This window comes from Cyrtonyx montezumae, unplaced genomic scaffold (assembly GCF_038088225.1).
Source record: "Cyrtonyx montezumae isolate F1298 unplaced genomic scaffold, pur_monq_1.0 scaffold_4, whole genome shotgun sequence".
In the NCBI taxonomy this organism is placed as follows: Eukaryota; Metazoa; Chordata; class Aves; order Galliformes; family Odontophoridae; genus Cyrtonyx; species Cyrtonyx montezumae.
Genome location: NW_027072045.1, coordinates 17,631,984 through 17,649,506, shown reverse-complemented (window position 1 = coordinate 17,649,506; position 17,523 = coordinate 17,631,984). Strand labels below are relative to the sequence as shown.

At 38.3% G+C, this 17,523-nt stretch overlaps 1 protein-coding gene across 3 annotated transcripts in view; it reads right to left on the bottom strand.

Moving 5' to 3' along the window:
* Positions 1–10,309: 10,309 nt before the first annotated feature.
* The window catches only part of CPEB3 (cytoplasmic polyadenylation element binding protein 3), a 77,054-nt gene continuing 69,840 nt past the window's right edge, over positions 10,310–17,523 (bottom strand). For all 3 annotated transcript variants that reach the window (XM_065746730.1, XM_065746729.1, XM_065746731.1), the window contains exons 9-10: positions 15,448–15,629; positions 10,310–12,618 (exon numbers count right to left, since the gene is read on the bottom strand). In XM_065746730.1, coding sequence (XP_065602802.1) covers positions 12,391–12,618; positions 15,448–15,629 — 410 coding nt within the window. In that variant the 3' untranslated portion in view covers positions 10,310–12,390. The remainder of the gene's footprint in view (positions 12,619–15,447; positions 15,630–17,523) is intronic.

Genomic DNA, 17,523 nt, shown 5'->3' with positions numbered 1-17,523 from the left:
AGAAAATCTGGCCAGTTCCCTTTTTCTGCAAGTCATATTTGGCTTTGATGTGCTGCAGGTACACCTATGTAGTTCAGTGTTATTCATACCCTTTATGTCAAAGGCTTATTTTATGTCTGAATGGTCTTGATCTTTGTTCACCAGCAGAAATGTGGGTACATACTAGGTTGGTGATTGTTTGACCTAACTATGCCAGAGTAAGCCACTGATCCCAGTTTGGCAACGACTTCAGTGTGTGTATAATTTTAAGCACATAAGTAATTCCAGTCAGGCAGGCTTGTGTTTAAGTGTGTTGCTGACTGGGGGATTTCTAGCTCCTATAGCTGTTCAGGTCTTGGCTCCCAGAAGTCTTCCTCCAAATTTAACAGCATTTCTGCTTTAGACTCTTGTGGTAGAAAGGTGGAAGCCTGCTTTGCTGTGTCATCACAGGCAGAAGATCTGCTTCAGCTACCATCCTGTGAGGATCTATCACTTACTGCATAGATAATTTGATGGGGATAAACACACTAGAGGTAACTTTGAGAGGCTAAGCAGTACGTTTTGCTCAAGCTGAAACACAGGTCAATGTAGATAGTTGGCAGAAATTTTACAGAAGCTTTTCTAAAATTGAGTGCTTTTTTCCACAAAGTTCAGAAGCTGATGGAGCCCAAACTGGGCAATGCAGAGATGTGTTAGAAATGTAAGGGTCCTTTCTGACCCAAACCTTTCTATGATTCTAAATGGAATTGCATTGTACTGCACACTAACCTAGATGAGTGAGGGAGTTCCTCCCTTCCTTGGGGCAGTGATGCATCAGATCATTTATTTTTAATCGCTTGTGCTAGGAAATGTCTGCAGGCCATCTTCCACCCTGTCCTCGACTGTGGAAGAATCAGCCTTACTAGGGAGAAATCAATGCATTGTGGTGCAGGCCTTCCTCTGTATTTTAACGGTATCTGTCCCTTGAAGAACAGATTGTCCAGCCTGGCCCAGGTCACAATGAGAGAAAGGCAAAGCTAACAGTACGCTTGCTTTTCCTAGGAGGCTGTGCTTTCACTGTTTACCAAACAAAGGTGCATTACACAAACTTATTTACAACTTCATTAAATATATATTTCATTGCTTCTTGTTTTCAAAACGTGCTTTGTCTGTACCGTTGAGGTTTTGGGACATGAGCCCCCTTTCACAGCAGTCTTGTTTGGCTCTAGGTTTCTGAACAACAGACCCTGTGTACTGCTGGAAAGAAAGAAATTACATAAAGCTCTTATTTATCTTCTGGAACTTCTAATTTACTCCAGCATGATCCTTTTATGGGTCAAGTTGTTTCACAATTGACAAAACAGAATTTCTTCTGCATCCTGCTTAAGCATTTTAGACTGGTAAGTCTCTGAAGTGAGACGTGGAATTACAAGGGTCATTGGTTGATTGGTAGAGGCAACTCCAAGCACGTAAAGAATTGTGTGGGCCTTTCAGTTGTCTGTAACTGCACAAGGCAACTTCAAATCAGTGGTGACCTGCCTAGATAAGCTCCTTAGAGCCTCTGACACCATCCTGCTGCTACATGCTAGCCTGCTTTGTCACTTTTTCCTAGCTCTAGGCCATATTTTCAGCACTTCCTCAGGAAGCAGGAAAAGCCTCACATAGTTGGGGAACATTGACAGCTGCAGTAGGTCTTCTCTGTTAGAAAATCCACAGCTGCTCCCAGATGCAGTCCATGTATCTCTTGCAAAGCAGCAAGAAGCGGGGTGCAGTTTATGGCAAGTTTTCACGGCTTCTGTAGGATAAATGGGAGCGTGTAGCTCTGTGGGTTGCACCAGGCAATACAGCCTGATACTGCCCCCTTCTTTCCTCCAAGCTGTGCAGTCCTGCAGTTAAGTCTTCTGTTCACTCTTTAGAGTTAGATCAGGGTGATCTGAAGGGAGGTGTGAAAGGGTCTGTGGCATGGCTGGGACTCTGCTCATGGGGAGAGGTCAAACTGACAGGTGACACCAGTTGCCTTCTGATACCTCAGAAAGGAGATCATGTTCTTCAGATCCAGAAAGAAGTAGTGTCTTCGCTGATTGCCTTGTCCCATTGCCAGGGTGAAGCTATAACTAGTGAATGGTTTAGTAATAGGAGTTGCAGAAGGGCCCCAGGAGTCCAAGCAGGTGGTGCAGCTGGCAATGACAGGCTCAGTCTGAGAGAACAGTATGTGTGCTGGAGATAGCCAGGGAGAACTCCTTTTAGCAGGAGCTGGTAGGCTCGCTGTCACATGGGCAATGTCTCAGCAGTGCAGCCTGAGCTCTGGGACGAACTTTTTCCGAACTTGCAGATTGAAGCTGACTGTACAGCGCACTGACTGCCTTTCCTGGGTGTCAGATGTGTTTGTTTGACAAATGTTAAGTGTTGTCCACAATGGGGACAGCACTTCTTACAGCTCTGTTTCCCTCCAAATGGGAGAACAAAACCCTCCAGAATTCCTAATCTGACAATGCATTTGAGATTGGCACAAAAATTAGGCAAAGCTTCAGTTTGAGTACTTGATATGAAATGCTCTCTTCTTGTTAATGCTATTTCTGTTACACCCTTCCTTCAGAGGGTGATTTAAGAGGACTCCATGATAGAAAGGCACTGCTGCTTGCTGACTCTGCTGTAGCTTCTGCAGCATTATGAATCCAGCTTAATTCCCCTGAGAAAAGAACTGACACGACCAATCCCCATGAACTCTTTACACTTGACAGGAACACAAGTGGAGAGGTTGATCCATAATAGTTAGAAATTGGTATTAAAAGCAGGCAGGCTTAGCCCAAACTGTTTTGCTCAGAGGCTGTCACTGCAGCTTATAATATACAACTTAATTACTAGAGAACATCATTTCTGCAAGTGAAAGCAGTTTCCAGAGCAGAAAAGCTGCTATAAATATAGTTCTAAATTCCACTCAAATAAGGTTAGGGGTTGAAATAGTATTTAAAAGAGCAAAGGAGAAAGCCATGTAGTGATGTCCTATTTTTGGTATCACTCCTCAGTAGTAAGGCCATTGTCACCCACCTGATCTCGTGTGCCATCCAGAAACAAGAAGTAAGGAACAAGACCGACATGGTTTACTTTAAAGTTCTCTTTATGACAGGAATCACTGTTCAACTTCAGCAATGGCATCTTTGGTTCAGGGTGTATGGAATTAGGTTTCTATAAACAGTCCTTCTATATATCCTGGAATACCGTGTTCACAAACAACTAAACTGCAGGAAACTGATCTCTGCCCTTACTCCTAACTCTTTAAACTGGATACAGGCTGCATAGTGTAGCACAGGCTCATTGGGTGGTTGTGAATGGTGTGTGGGATTTATTTGTTTTTTATTTTTGGTCGTTTTGGCTACTTGGTCTATATTAAAATTTTTGTCATGATAGTAACTGAAGTAGTATTACTGATGGAATGTTAGCACTGAATTTTCCTGGTCCTGTAAGGATTTTTCCAGACAGTATATTCCTGTCAGTGTTTAAAAGGCATTTGGATAATGCACTTAGTAAAATTCTTTAACTTTTGGTTAGTCCTGAAGTGGTCAGGCAATTGGACTTGATTTTTGTAGGTCCCTTTCAAGTGAACTATTTCAGTTCATCTGGCCGATAACTGGGAAAATGTGTCCCAGCACAGCAACTGTGGACTTCTACTTAGTTTTAATCAGAGAGAGGAAGTTTGTCATTTTTATATTGTACGTGCTGTGGGAATAGTGCTTTCATCACTCAGCTATAAATTAATGGTCATTCTCTGCCTCTGAACTGTTAACAGAAAAGTACTGTGACATTCCAGGTCTGGATTTGCTTTTTTTGTCCTTTTTTGGGCCGTGTGTGTGTTTTGCATTATCATTTATTTCATATTTTACCTCACAGTATGAGGTTTCTTCAGCACTTCGAGGCCTTACTATGTGGCAGATCTTTTTTCAGTGCATATTGGAGTGTTTTGTTTCTGCTCCGGTCAAGCTACTTAGGATCTTTAAATAAAAGAACGTAATACTAAAGTTCTAGCAGATAAACAAATCAGTGAGAAGTGGGAAAAAAAATGGTCGAGGTTACAAAGCTGAATCCATGGAATTATGGAGCACTGTGAAGTTGAATGTGACCATGGCTAACTGTGGGCACCAGGGCATAATGCGTGGCCCTGAGTTTTAGGCACCTGTACAATAAATGTGGTGTGGAGGTACTCAAACAAAGCAGCTCAAGCAGTAGAAGGAAGATGCTTTAGCACTGCGGTTACTTTTCAGTGTAAATTATCACAAAGTTTTGTACTCTTGACAGTAGTGTTGATGTGTGCTGCTTGAGACTGAGGACAGCCTCTTGCTTTCAGCTGTTTCATTGTATTCAAACCAAGGTTCTCTGGGGGGAGAGGGTGAAGGAGCAGGAACAAGTCAGTAATTGAAAGGTTCAGACACTTGTGGGACAGAGGACCTCTTGGTTCTGATTTCTGCCCTATTTCTGAGATACACAATATCTGTTATAATGGCTATCAAATACTTCTACTTATTTCTGCCAGACTGATTTTTTTCTAGATAAATGTTGATTAAAATGGAGAAAAAATGGAGTACTTAACCTTTTCCCATTCCTCCTCACCTCAGTTTGCTAATATGCACCTGCAGGTCATTAGGTGCAATTGAATAAATGAACCAGCAGATAGAAGGCAACGATGTAGGCATTTCCTATGCTAGAACGTGTTTAGATAGACTGTAACATAAAATAACGAGAAGTAATGTTTTATCTAAAGCTGGAGTGGGTGGGAACAGAGTGGAAGGCAGAACATTTTCTGATGGTGTCCCACAGAAGTCTGCAAGACGTGTATCTTTGAACTGGTGGTAACAATAGTCTGTCCTTTTATTTTTACGGCCTTGGATATAACATTTGGATTAGCAAGTGATTCTCACTGATGGGTTCAGTGCATTATAGGCTGTCATGCTGGTTACGTGTTGCCAAGCTCGTTGCATGTTGTCAGTTGGTGTGGTTTATTATTGCCAGATGAACCTTGTGAAACTTTGCTTGCCTTGGGCAGATGAAAAACTGTTGCTGTAAGTGGAGATATTTCATCTGAACGGGCATAATTTGTGTATGCGCCTGGTGCTTGCAGCTCTGCCATATTCAGAGCAGAATTGCATGCTATAAGGGTTCTGCAAATAGCCAGTGGCATTTTTTATGAAAAAAGTTAAATGCAGTTACTTGTTTAAAATCCATTCTCCTAGGAGACAGTGCAGCAGCTGTTAGCTTTTGTGTTTATTTAGATCATGAGGAAAGCATATGGCTCGTAAGAGATAAGCTCTACCTTTTCTGCAGCTCTGAGCTTTTGCCTTGAGTCGAAAAAGTTTTACTGATTTAGCTTAGGAGCGTACCTAAACAGGCTTAACACACAAGCTTCAGTAGTCAGACAGGTAGTTACTTCAGTTTAAGCCTAGCAAAATTAACACATGTAAGCAAGAAGCAGAAGGGGTCATGCAGCCTTTTGTACTTTTGAAGTACACTGATTTAAATTAGTGAATTCCTTTTTTAGTATGAGCATTGCATTGTCTGAGTCAAACACCATCAACTGAAGAAGGAAAATTGACAGTATGAGTGCCTTACAAATAGCACAGGGTGCCATATTAGAATGCAGTAGTGAGGTACTGGGAGTTAGAAGTTCCAGAGAGGCTGCTGTGCTTCTTCTCATAGTAATTCCCTATAGTAGAGAATGGGAGTAGAACTGAGTTCAATTTTGTCCAGCTAGATTGGGAGTACACGGCTTTCATAGGAACTCTACAGCTATAGGCTACAACAGCTTAATGCACATTAACTGGAAGCTATTTTCCTTCTGAAATTTAACTCTGAAGTAATGATTTTTCATACGCTTTACTACTAGAATTCCTATTACAGACCGTTGCCTTGTAAAAGCACTTCTGGAAAGCAGTCAGTAGGCTGTTCTCCTTAGAGCTGTAGTCATTCACTGCCTGTTTCAAAACAAGTCATGGCCTGAACGTTGCTCTCCAGCATCTGAGCTTTCTGCTTTCACGTATGTAAGCTACTGCGTGTGGTAACGTTGGGATGAAACAACGTAACTCCAAGTCACAAGGCTCTGCACACAGTAATTGGTTGGTGCACACACCCTCATCAGCTTTTCATATACTTTCCAAATAGGCATTTAATTTCTAGCACTGGAGTTCAGCCTGTAATCGCTAGTGCTGATAGTTGCAGTGGGGTTCGTGAGCTGTGTTTTTGTACAGACACAAGAAGGAAGCAGTGATACAGAACACCGACTGCAATGTGGTGTCTCCCCTTGCCCCAGCATAGCAGAAGTCACGGTTTCTTCATGGAAGCATTGTGTGTTGCTCTGAACAGCTATATTGCTGAGTGTTCACTGTCTCCTATTCTTAGCATAGGAACCATTAGTGACCAATATTGTGGTGCTTTTTTCTCTCTGTTTTTTTAAATTGATTGGTCCAGGTTTTAGCTTGCAGGCATTGTTAAACTGCCAATTAGAAAGCACAACAGAGGTTAGCTGGCAATTGTTAAATGCAGGAAGAATAACTGAAGGCACTTGATACTGTTTTTGGTGGGAAAAACTATGCTCTCGGAAATACTTCTGTCGTATATGCTGTTGTATTTACCTTCAACTTAGCATAATAACCTCAGCTTAATAAATTCTTACAGATAGTTTTTCTATTGCAGAAGAAAATGTAAGTGGACAGTGTACTCAAAGCAATTGGAAAAGATGGCTTGTGTGCATAGGAGTACAGTGCATACGTGCTTAGCCTTATCTATACTAGGTAAAGTTGTATGATAGAGGATTTAGTGTTTGGCTTTTTTTTTTTTTGTGCATTCCCATGATGCATACCCCAAGATTTCCTTAGCATGTGCAAAGGATGACAAGTGTCAGTACTTCATACAACTATATTTAATAAGTTATTACAGAAAAAAATAAAGTCCAAACTACAAAGTTTAAGCAGTTGTAAGCAATAGCAGCATTAAGCTCCATGTTTAGTCACAGTACTGCAGTTCCATACAAGCATTAGTCCAAGCCAAAAAGGAAGAAGCCTTGTTAGAACTACTAGCAAAAACAATCTAAGAGAACATGTAATAAAAGATACAGTACATTTAAAATTAGTTGAAAAACAAGTACAGAGATTAGCTGTGAATGCGCTAAAAGTTATGTCCATTACTTTGACAGTAAAAGTACAAATATCTAATACTTTATACCCCAACAGAACTACATCCAGGAAAAAAAAATAAGAGAAATAAACAAAATGACCTCTTATTAGCACCCTGGTTTTTCACTTACTGCTAAACTTTTTCTCACTTATATTTGAGTGTACCAGAATTATGTGAGCAATGTGATTTCTGACCGGCTACCCATTTGGGGTACAGAGAGTAGTGTCACTAACATGAATATAAAATACTCCGTGGTATGACCGAACACTATAGCAGCAGAGATAAGAAGTTTGTTTCTTTGTTTGTTTTTAAAAAAAGAAAAGGAAAGAAAGGAAAAGAAAAAGGGTTTAGCTGACATCATACAAAGTAGCGTAAAAGCAACTACGTACAAACCAGATTAAACAAAAGAGACATTTCTACACATCTGTGACTAATCTTTCACTCATACCTTGCAAGTAGAGATGTCACAATACTGAAATATTAACATGGGAGCTTTTCCCAGTTAAGCGCCATTTTTTTTTCTTTTTTCTTTTTTTTTTTTTAACTACTCTAACAGTGAAATCAGCAAAGTTATTGGCTAACTGCATATTTGCAATACGATTTGTTTTAGCCCATGCCTTGCTAGCAGGCTATAAAATACAAGCACGTAGGCAGAAATATAAGCATAAACTTTGTACCACTTAGCAGGAATTATTCATTCCCTTTTCATTCCTTAATCTCCCTTGTTTTCAATTTGCATACATTCCAACCAGTAGTACCTAATTTGAGTCTAAATTTTACTTCACTATTTGATCTAGTCTATACATTACTTACAGAACTGAACTGAACACACAGAGGATGCACAGTAGACCAACTCTGAACACGTTTCGTTCCACAAGTTATGGATGAGCCACTCTAATACTAGCGTAAGGTACTCTGAAGGGCCATTGATAACTCGTTGAAGTAGTTGCTCTGTCCAGAGAAGGTCACTGTGTTCCCTGTTTACGCAACACCAGTTGTAGTCTGGATTGGTTTAGGTGACAGAACAGTCACTGGCATTGGGAAGGGGTTTCTCCTGGCTGCATAGGAAAACAAAGGTGATGTAAATGGAGGTGAGCTGACGGGTGTTTTGACGTTGCAGTTGGTATTGCCAGTACAAAAGACAAAAAAAGGATGAAGACACAGGAGAGTCAGAGAAGAACAGAGTAAGACAAAGAAGCTGAACTAACGTTCAGACATGGTGGCAATATGGGTTACTGCACCGCTACCAGGAAATGGACATACGTTATTCCGCATTAACTAGGCAGCTGCCAATGCTGCGCAGTAGCTTCGTTAGAAAATGTCGTGGGTACCTACAGTCTGCTCCATGCTGCCACTGCTAAATGTATGCAAGAAGGAAGTTGTACAGGAAAAGATCATTTTCATTAAAAAAACAACAAACAGGGTGGCAAAGGTACAATGAAGAATATATATATATTTAAGGAGATTCAGTCAAAGACTATTAAAAGAGCTTTAAAAAGTTAATGACAAGAAACGTAATGGAGCATTATGCTGAATGGGCAGGGTCAAAAACCCATCGTTTCAATAGGTTTAGTTAGCTGTAACGGCAGTCGTATTTAATCAACACTGGTGGTGTATAAATCTAGACAGCGAACTGGTACTGTGACATCCCTATGATCTCCCTAAATCATTTTGATAAAGGAAAAGGCTTTTCAAAGTATCACATTTTTTCTGCTTCATTCTGTCATTTTATTGCCCAATTCTTCGTTACAATTTTCCAATCACTTTACATAACCAACCGTTTCATCATTGCCACACTATTGTAAACCACATCAGCAAGTTAATACATAAAGCTTTGCATTTCAAAAAACTAGACACTTTAGTAACAATATTACAAAGATTTTAGCTTCAAAAATAACTGAAAATGAAAAAAATAAACTTTTAAAGAATTAGCATCATAAAATTAATTTATTCCAAGTAAAAATACAAAATAATATTAATGACATTGACCAGATATGAAAGTCTCTCCCAGAAACAACTATATTAATGGTTGAGAAAGCACTCCTTAAAGAAAATACGAAATAAAAATGAAAAATATGTAAATATGTTTAATTTTTTTCTTAGCAAAAAATCTTTCTAAAAATAACAATGAAAATTTGTCTCAGTACAAAGGCTACATTACTATTGAAAAAATACCAGCATGAAGAAAAGGTACATATTTGACAGTAGAAAAATGATTTTAGTGAATCACAATGTCTAAAGTCTGCAATGAAAATAAATCTGCAATAAAGATTTATGCCTTTTTTCTTTTCATTTTCTTTTTTTTTTTTTATACAAACAGTACAAACAGTATTGCACATAACAACAAATAGTCGAGGTTAGGTTAGCCTTCAAAAAAATCGACTAGTTCAAGTCTCACATCAGAAAAGGCCACAATAGGACCTGTTGTACCCAGGGGCTTCTTCGTCAAGTTGCAGTTCAGAACTCCGTATTTTAAAAAATAACTTTTTTTCTTTTGAAGGACCCTCTTTTAGTAATAACATATTAACAACTCAGGGGCACATTCATTTACAAAACAAAAGGGAGCATGTTATAATTTAATAAACTAAAAAAAGTTCTCTTTAAAAAAATACAAACAGAAGAACTCTCACAATTCTGGTCAGTCGTGCATAATCACACTTGATTATAAATATACAAATTAAGGGAAAATATTTTTTCCACCTTCTATTCACAACTTTCAGCACCAAATGGAGTTTGCTTACACCTGTTTTTTATGATAGTTTTGTTTTTAGTTTTAACCCAACGCTACGCTGTACTGTACATCTTCCAGCTTTTCTTTCTCTCACTCTTTCTCTCTCTCTCTCTCTCTCTCTCTCACACACACTCTCTGGGGGTATGCTTGTACATGAAAGAGGGGTATTTCTTCAAAAAGGTTTACTTCTTTCACATAATTAGGTAGATTTCTGTAGGTTAGCTATGATCTTTAATATTACAGTTATAAAGCTCTAACTTCTTCATTTTCAAAAAAACTCAAATAAGCATGAAAAAAATAAAGTTACCCATCTGTTAAATCATTTTTTCTTGCAGAATTAAATTAATATATATTTTTCTGAATAAACTTACTTAGAAAATATCATTTTCTTTCCTATATTTCAAAATTGAGGTATTGCAAAAGATCATGTCAGTCAGAAAGCATGCCTTTTTCTTTAAAAAAAAAAATCATCAGCCGACTGTTGAAAACTGTCTAGATACAAAAAGTAGTGCATAACAAAATGTCTTGTACAGATGAAAAAAACAGAAAAGACACCTGGGCTGGGAAAAGCAATATCACAAAAATGCCCAGAAGTAACCTCTAAAGGGATAATAATAATTAGCATTTGAAACCAGTAAAAAACTATTTTTTCTTTTTTTTTTTCTTCAAAAACAGAAAAGTTCCTTTCAAAGCCAATACTCGCAACTAAACATTGGGAAAAACAGCTCACTAAATTAGACACAAACAAGGACATCACGACAAACAAAACCCAGAACATTTAAATCTACTCTGCGGTGTCATATCCAGTCAGATTGTCCCCAGAACTGCAAAAACAAAGCAAAAAAAAAAAAAAAGGAAAAAAAAATAGTGTACACATTCTCACAATCATTAGTATACCATGTGTGTTTATATTATATGCTATCTGCAGCCCCATAGTTCATGCTAAAAAAATGTCCACTGTGTTAGCAGGTCTTAATTGTGTTCAAGCTTCACAGGATACATCCAGGGATTAGAGAGATAACGCCACATCCACAGAGCAGACATCTCGTGTTACTTTGATACGCAGACATTTCTTTAGCACCACTTCTTTTTCTAGCTTTCTTCAGTGTGCCTAGTTTATTAGTTTGACTACATCTAATTGGTAGTGTATGTACGCTAATATGAGCTCTTTGGTTTTCTGGGCAAAGTCTGCAACTACATAACTGATGCAAGCGTTAGGAGAGATTGTAACTAAGAGCTCATTTCTGTTTATGTACCTGCTATGAACTGTCAAGAGTGTGTTAATGTTGGATACAGAGGCTTTAACAGTTAAGTTTGATCACAGTACTAGACAGAATCACCTTACTATATAAAATAAATTGCACGATATATAACAGAGCACCGCAAAGTACTTCATCTACCATCCACAAATTTGTTTTAAGAATATCCTACAGCTAGTTTTTATATTTGTTGAAGTATAGGTCATTCTGTAATGGGCTGATCCTAATTTCAGAAGCATTACACTTACTGAGGCATGCCTTCCTCCAGTCAGTAATCAATTTTGTTTTTTTGTTACTCAGTATTTTGTCACCTAAGTAGACTCGTAATTTGTGCATTGTGGGCAGGTTTTATATTTATTAGACATATATAAAATTTATTGCATGCAGCAACCTGATTAAGTAAACATGCAGTCAAAAAATATTGACCTTCCTTGGAAGCTTTTCCGTAAGCTATACTGATCTCCTTTCAGCAGCCATCACTATTTTAATCACATATTCATTTTTTAATTGATACCCTAGCCTGAATAGAGTAGTATGGTATTAGTAATACCATTTTAATAGCAGCAAAAGCTATTGCAGCATACATTTACATAACACTAACAGACCTAACAAAAAAAAAACAAAAAACAAAAAACAAAAAAAAGAAAGAAAAAACCCTCAGCAAAACAAAAGAAAAAAAGTCTGATCCAGCTCATGAGGTATCATCCTTACAAGTCAAAAATGGAGAGCAACTAAAGGTTTATTTTCTTTAAGGGTTATTACTACTCTAAATGACCCAAACTAACGATTGCTGAATATCTGTTGAAGTTTTTGCTACATCTGCCACCTACTTGTGAATATTACCTTTGGTAAGTCATCTGCTAGGGGCAAGTCTAAATTTCTGAAAATAAGTGCATGCTCCAGTTTAAAAATAAAAATAACTATAATTATAATAAAAAAATCTTCATCACATACACATCAACCCAGTGAAGGCTGATGAGAATGGCAGTCTACGTAATGTCACTAGTGACAAGTCTTGTGTAGGAAATTAAGGTACCAAGCAGATGTTTGTGTGAATCAAAGTGCAAAATCAGTACAGTTACACTCTGCCGGTTTGTATTATACTGGACACTGAGTTCAGTAATGTGACTGTAAATAATAATAATAGTAATAAAAAGACCCATCTCTTCATTAAAGTCGAGGACGAATGCACAAATTTCCAGAACACTAAGCCCTGAGGCAGCGCTCTTTTTCTCTCGGTTTTATCTACTCCAGTACTTGTTGCTGGGGGAGGCCTGGGCTTCAGCTCCAGCGGAACGGCACGTGGCGGGGCCGGTCACCTCCCTCCTTTACCAGTGGTTTGTGGAACTCTCGCCCAGCACGAGAGTGTATGCTTGCCCAGCAGTATTCACAGTAATACTGCAAACAGGTAACATTGGCACAAAAGAACGGAGCAAATTTTCCACCACAGCGAGTGCCTTGGCATTCATCACACATCTGATCATCCAGCACGTATGGCTTCACTTCCACCTGCATCAAAAGAGAGAAATAACTGTAGGTAGATGGCGTAGTTTTGTTAAGGATGAGTAGGAGGAACAACATTTTAGTTCTTTTGACTCTGCTGAAGGTTTCCAACTGATGCTGGATTAGCCCAAAGGGCTCGGCTGTTAGATTTTCATACCAAGCAGATTATGTGTCAGAAAAATGTCACCGAGGAGCACAGTACTTAGAAAACTATTCAACATTTCTTAGAAAAGTACTAAGGTGAAAGTACGGCAACAACGGCACCACCAAGGGTTCTACAGCTAGGAAGCTTGCAGGTATGTGAATACAGCTGTTTCGAGGGCAGAGCAAGAGTGTGGCTCATTTGAGGGAAAGTGGATTACTGATTAAAACAAACCTGTACTTCTAAACTTCAGAGTTGAGAGTCTGATGAGCTTCAGAGGTGGTGGGTTTTTTTGTGGCTGTTGGCTGCTTTTTGTGAGCTGTGAAAATGCAGGACCAGACTAACAGATGAAGAAATGATTCACATTAAATCAAATTAAAGGCACTGGTGTTAAACACTCTGCCTTACGCTTGCAAAAATCACTGTCTACAACGTTAATTTAGCTCTAGCAATGTGGTAAGATTTCACAGTTGTTGTAACTGTGGCCTTGCAATCAATTACAAATAGGCTGGAGCAGCTGACTATTGTCCTGGTCTCAGCTGTAAACATCCAAGGACAGGATTTTGTTGCCATCTGTAAAGCACCTGTGCCAAACACAGCAGCACTTTGGTGCACATCTAGGCACTTGCTGTAATACTACTACAGGAGCTGACAGCATGCATGTTCTCTCCTGCTTCTGTTCCTCTGAATCGTGGCATTGAAATTTAAGTAACATTTAAATTGACTGTTCTTCCGGGGAAGTCAGTGGTTTGTGTGTGTGCAATTCTTATGTCTCTGTGATGCTATTTATAGAGTGCTTAAGTTCAGTTTGCTACATTACAAAAAAAAAAAGACTTAAAGATGAGATATGCATACTTAGTAAATGATTTTGCTGCAAACATCTGTTTATGGCATGGAAAGTCTGACTGCAGTAACTGCTCTTAAATGAATTCAACATTAGACACGGAACAAAGCAGTAAGTTGAAGAACAAGAAACTTGCACAAAAATACTTACGGTGGATTTTACTTCAGTTTGTCAAATGCTTCAAATGCTACTTGTTTGAAGTAAAGCTCGTACAGTGACATTTATTGCTTACGAAACTGATAGAACAGGGTTGTTTTTTTTTAATTACACTGTGCTACTGGAATGACACTGAAGATGTCTTCGTATCAGATACCCTGCCATTGTCTCAAATGAAATTGGAAGAAAGCAGGTCCAATGTCCAGCATATCTCTAGATCTCCACCTGCTCACATTTCCAAAATGTGAATTGTGAAGGTCCGAAATAGATTCTCTAACTTCTTTTCTTGTTTCAGTTACTAACAAAATAGTTTTAGGAATGGGTGGTGTACAATTCAGGGATTTCAGACTATTGGGTATAACAATCTGAGGACAGAATTAAATGAACTCATGCTTCTTTAAGCTCACAGATAAACCTATGTTAAAATCAGGTAAAAAGATAATGAAGTAAGCTTAAATTCTCAACCAACCATCTGGGGTCTGGTTCACAAAAGCAACTACTAACTAGCATCATTTGTGGATGTGTCCTTAAGCTTAGCAAGAAAACAGGGTTTTCAAGCACAAGTGATACATAAACCTCAAAGGGTTTAACCCTCCACAATTCATTTTGTTAGTCTCTCAGTAGAAACTATAAGAATTCAGTGAACAAAAGAGAATTAGGAACAGCCTCATCTTAGATAAAATCACAGTGTGCAGCAGCATCACAAAAATAGTTTGAGGAGACATAACTATGACCTCATCTAATCTGACAACAACAAAACAACAGCCCAGATTTTTAAAGAGAAAACTAAAACCAGCTTGGACAGTGTGCTGCAGAAATCTGCTTTTAACTACATACTGCATATAATGGACATACTCGATACCCATCAAGCTGACTCTTAACAAGCAATTCATAGTAGATTAGGTAGAAAAACAGCCATTCCTACTGTTACACATACCAGCACTGCATGCTATGCATGCTTTTGAATAACTTTAAACACTAAGGCCTCAAAAGCTTGGGTGTTATTTGTACATGTAACGAAGAGAAAAAAATGGAATGCCTGAAGATGTAAGATCTGGAAATTAAGTAATGTTTTCTTTTAACGTCTTCAACTCAGAATTTAGTAGAGACATTAATTTCATCCTCTACTTAGAAAACCCTTCAGGACCCATAGACTGAGGAGAAATAAAAAAAGCAGCAACAACCTCCTTTTTTTCCTCTCCCATTTACTCATCAAACATTTTTGGCATCTCATTTAGGTTAAATAATACCAAGATTTTGAGGTCATCATTATCTATTATTCCTATGACAATAACTGCACTTTGGGAATTTTAAAGCGAGACACACATTGTGGAGAGAAAAAGTTGCCTAACTGCAGAAACGTAACAAGTGATCCAAGTAGGCAGAAGCTATCTTGATAGCCAGAAATGAACTCTGCTTATGCGTAACAAAGAAACATCTACAGCTAGCGAAAGAAGGCGGGTTAATTCTACAGTGTTTGACCTTCAGAATTCAAAGCAAATAAAGCTGTTTTCTGGTTTCATTGTTAAAATCGTTACTTGAGATGTTTAAATCTTTCAGTATGCTCTAAATAACTCAAAATAATATGCTGAAGAACAGAAGTTAGTGTGCTCTATCACAGTATTCATGTAAGGATGCTTTTAATCTCTGTACAGTTTTATAAGTAACAATCATTTCATACCATCTTACTTACCCGTTTATCAATGTCATTGTGTTGGAGCTGGACAAAGCGAGCACTGATAGCAGCAATATAGCTCTGCTGATTAGAGAAAGCCACTCTGCCAGCACCTTTTGGGTACTTCAACTCTGGGTCTGTATCAATGCCGGCATAGCAGACACCTCCATATAAACGGTCCATAATCATTGCCAATTCAACTGCAAGAAGGCAATTAAAAATATGGATTCAACATAAATAACAGTTCTGTTTGGTTTGCAGGATAAAAAGTAGCGGTATTTGCCTTAGCATGCTCCTGTTCCGGAGTCTAAAATAGAGACCAAACCTACACGTTGGCTTTGAACAGCTCAAAATAAGCGTGTAGAAATTATAGTAAAACATAAAGGAAAAAAACTGACTAAAAATGAAACTTGCTGTGATTGAGCTGTGGTAAAAAACACACCTAGTTAGAGCAGGCATCAGTTCAACTTCTCTAGAATCTATCACATAGCAAACTGAAACTGTGGTAGTGGAGATTAAGTACCCAGGATTTATCCCAACTCCAACAAGGCTTACTAACACGAGTTCAAACATAAGGCCACTTGAATATTCTCCTTTATTCAGAATCTGTTATTTTAGCCTACACGATAGCAGTCTGGAAAGGCATGAAGGAAGCACTTTGTGTTTGAAACAAACTTTGGTGAAACACCAGAAGCCATGCTTAAGTTGCTTTTAGTTCTGTCAGTATAGATGAACATACATTATGTTCATGTTGATAATAGATCCAAGAAATCACCCTCAGTAATTTGCAAGTCTTCTGAATCAATTTTGTGCTTATCGTTTCGGGAAGTTCTTCAAATCTACTTAGGCTCTAAGTTTCTTGCATATGCATGGGAACTTAACTGGTTAATCTTACATCACCCAAATAAACTTTTTCTACTACTTTTCTATGGTAACATCAAAGCTGCTAGGGCTCAGGCCAGATTTAGTTCTGTAACCATTTAGTTTTTTAATGCATGCCAACATTTAGGGTGAATTTTCATCTATTTTTCTAGAATATTAACTTGATTTTGGGTCCTTTCAAAACAACTCAAAAAGAAGTTATAAACATCACTCAGAAGACAGCGCAAGTGTATGGATAAGGGGACATACAGAAAGAAGATGAAGAGCTGAAGGAAATGGAGAGGCATGTAAGCTGTGCAGAGACGTATGGTTGCTGAGCCAGTTTCCCTCTATAGGCTGAGAGGGAAACAAATTTAACAGACAAAGGACAAACCCTCACAAAGCAAGGCACTGGGACTGCCAGCTCAATGATTTTATAATGCCAATGTGTGAAAACCCTCTGGTAGCAAGTTACAATTTAGATATCTGAGGTGAAAATGAATGTTTAAATATTTTTTTCAAATTCTCACAACGCTTGTTAACTACACATAGAATAGGGCCAATGATTAAACTAAGTATGCTTAAATGTGCATTTATATAAGCCAGTGGCACATTAAGGGAAGAGCAAATGTTAATTTGGCCATTTGTAATAACCCATTTCACCAAACTAGACCAAACTCATACTCCAAACTGTAAAGGGAAACTATCTCCACAACACAGAGAATAAAATATTCCTTTGCTTTCCTGCTGTTGGTAACTTTTTTAGGTAATGATCTCAGAAAGTAACAGTCTGGAATAAACAAGAACTTTTTAAAACATTTCACATTATTCCAGCAAGTTACTCTTGCCATAAGACAAAGAATATACATGATTCCAGGAGGAGGAAACCATGCAGTGTTCAGACACCTTCCATGAAACACCTGAATGAGGCCTTGGAAGTTGCAAACGGGAAAAAATGGAAACAGAACGGCTGCATTGGAGAATGTAACACTCTGTTTTCAAATAAACAATCTATGAAAGGCCAAATGACATAGTTTTGTGAAGAGCTATAATTAGAACTGAGATGATGTTTAATTGTTAGCATTTACATAATTATCCTCTCTTAAAATTATGCCTTATTTTAAGAAGTTGAGGAAAATGGAAGGTGCCAAGAAACCTGGCTAGAAAAATCTTTCTGAGAGCAACGACTGAGGATCTTGCATAGTGCTTCCCAGAAGAATTATGGATAAGACT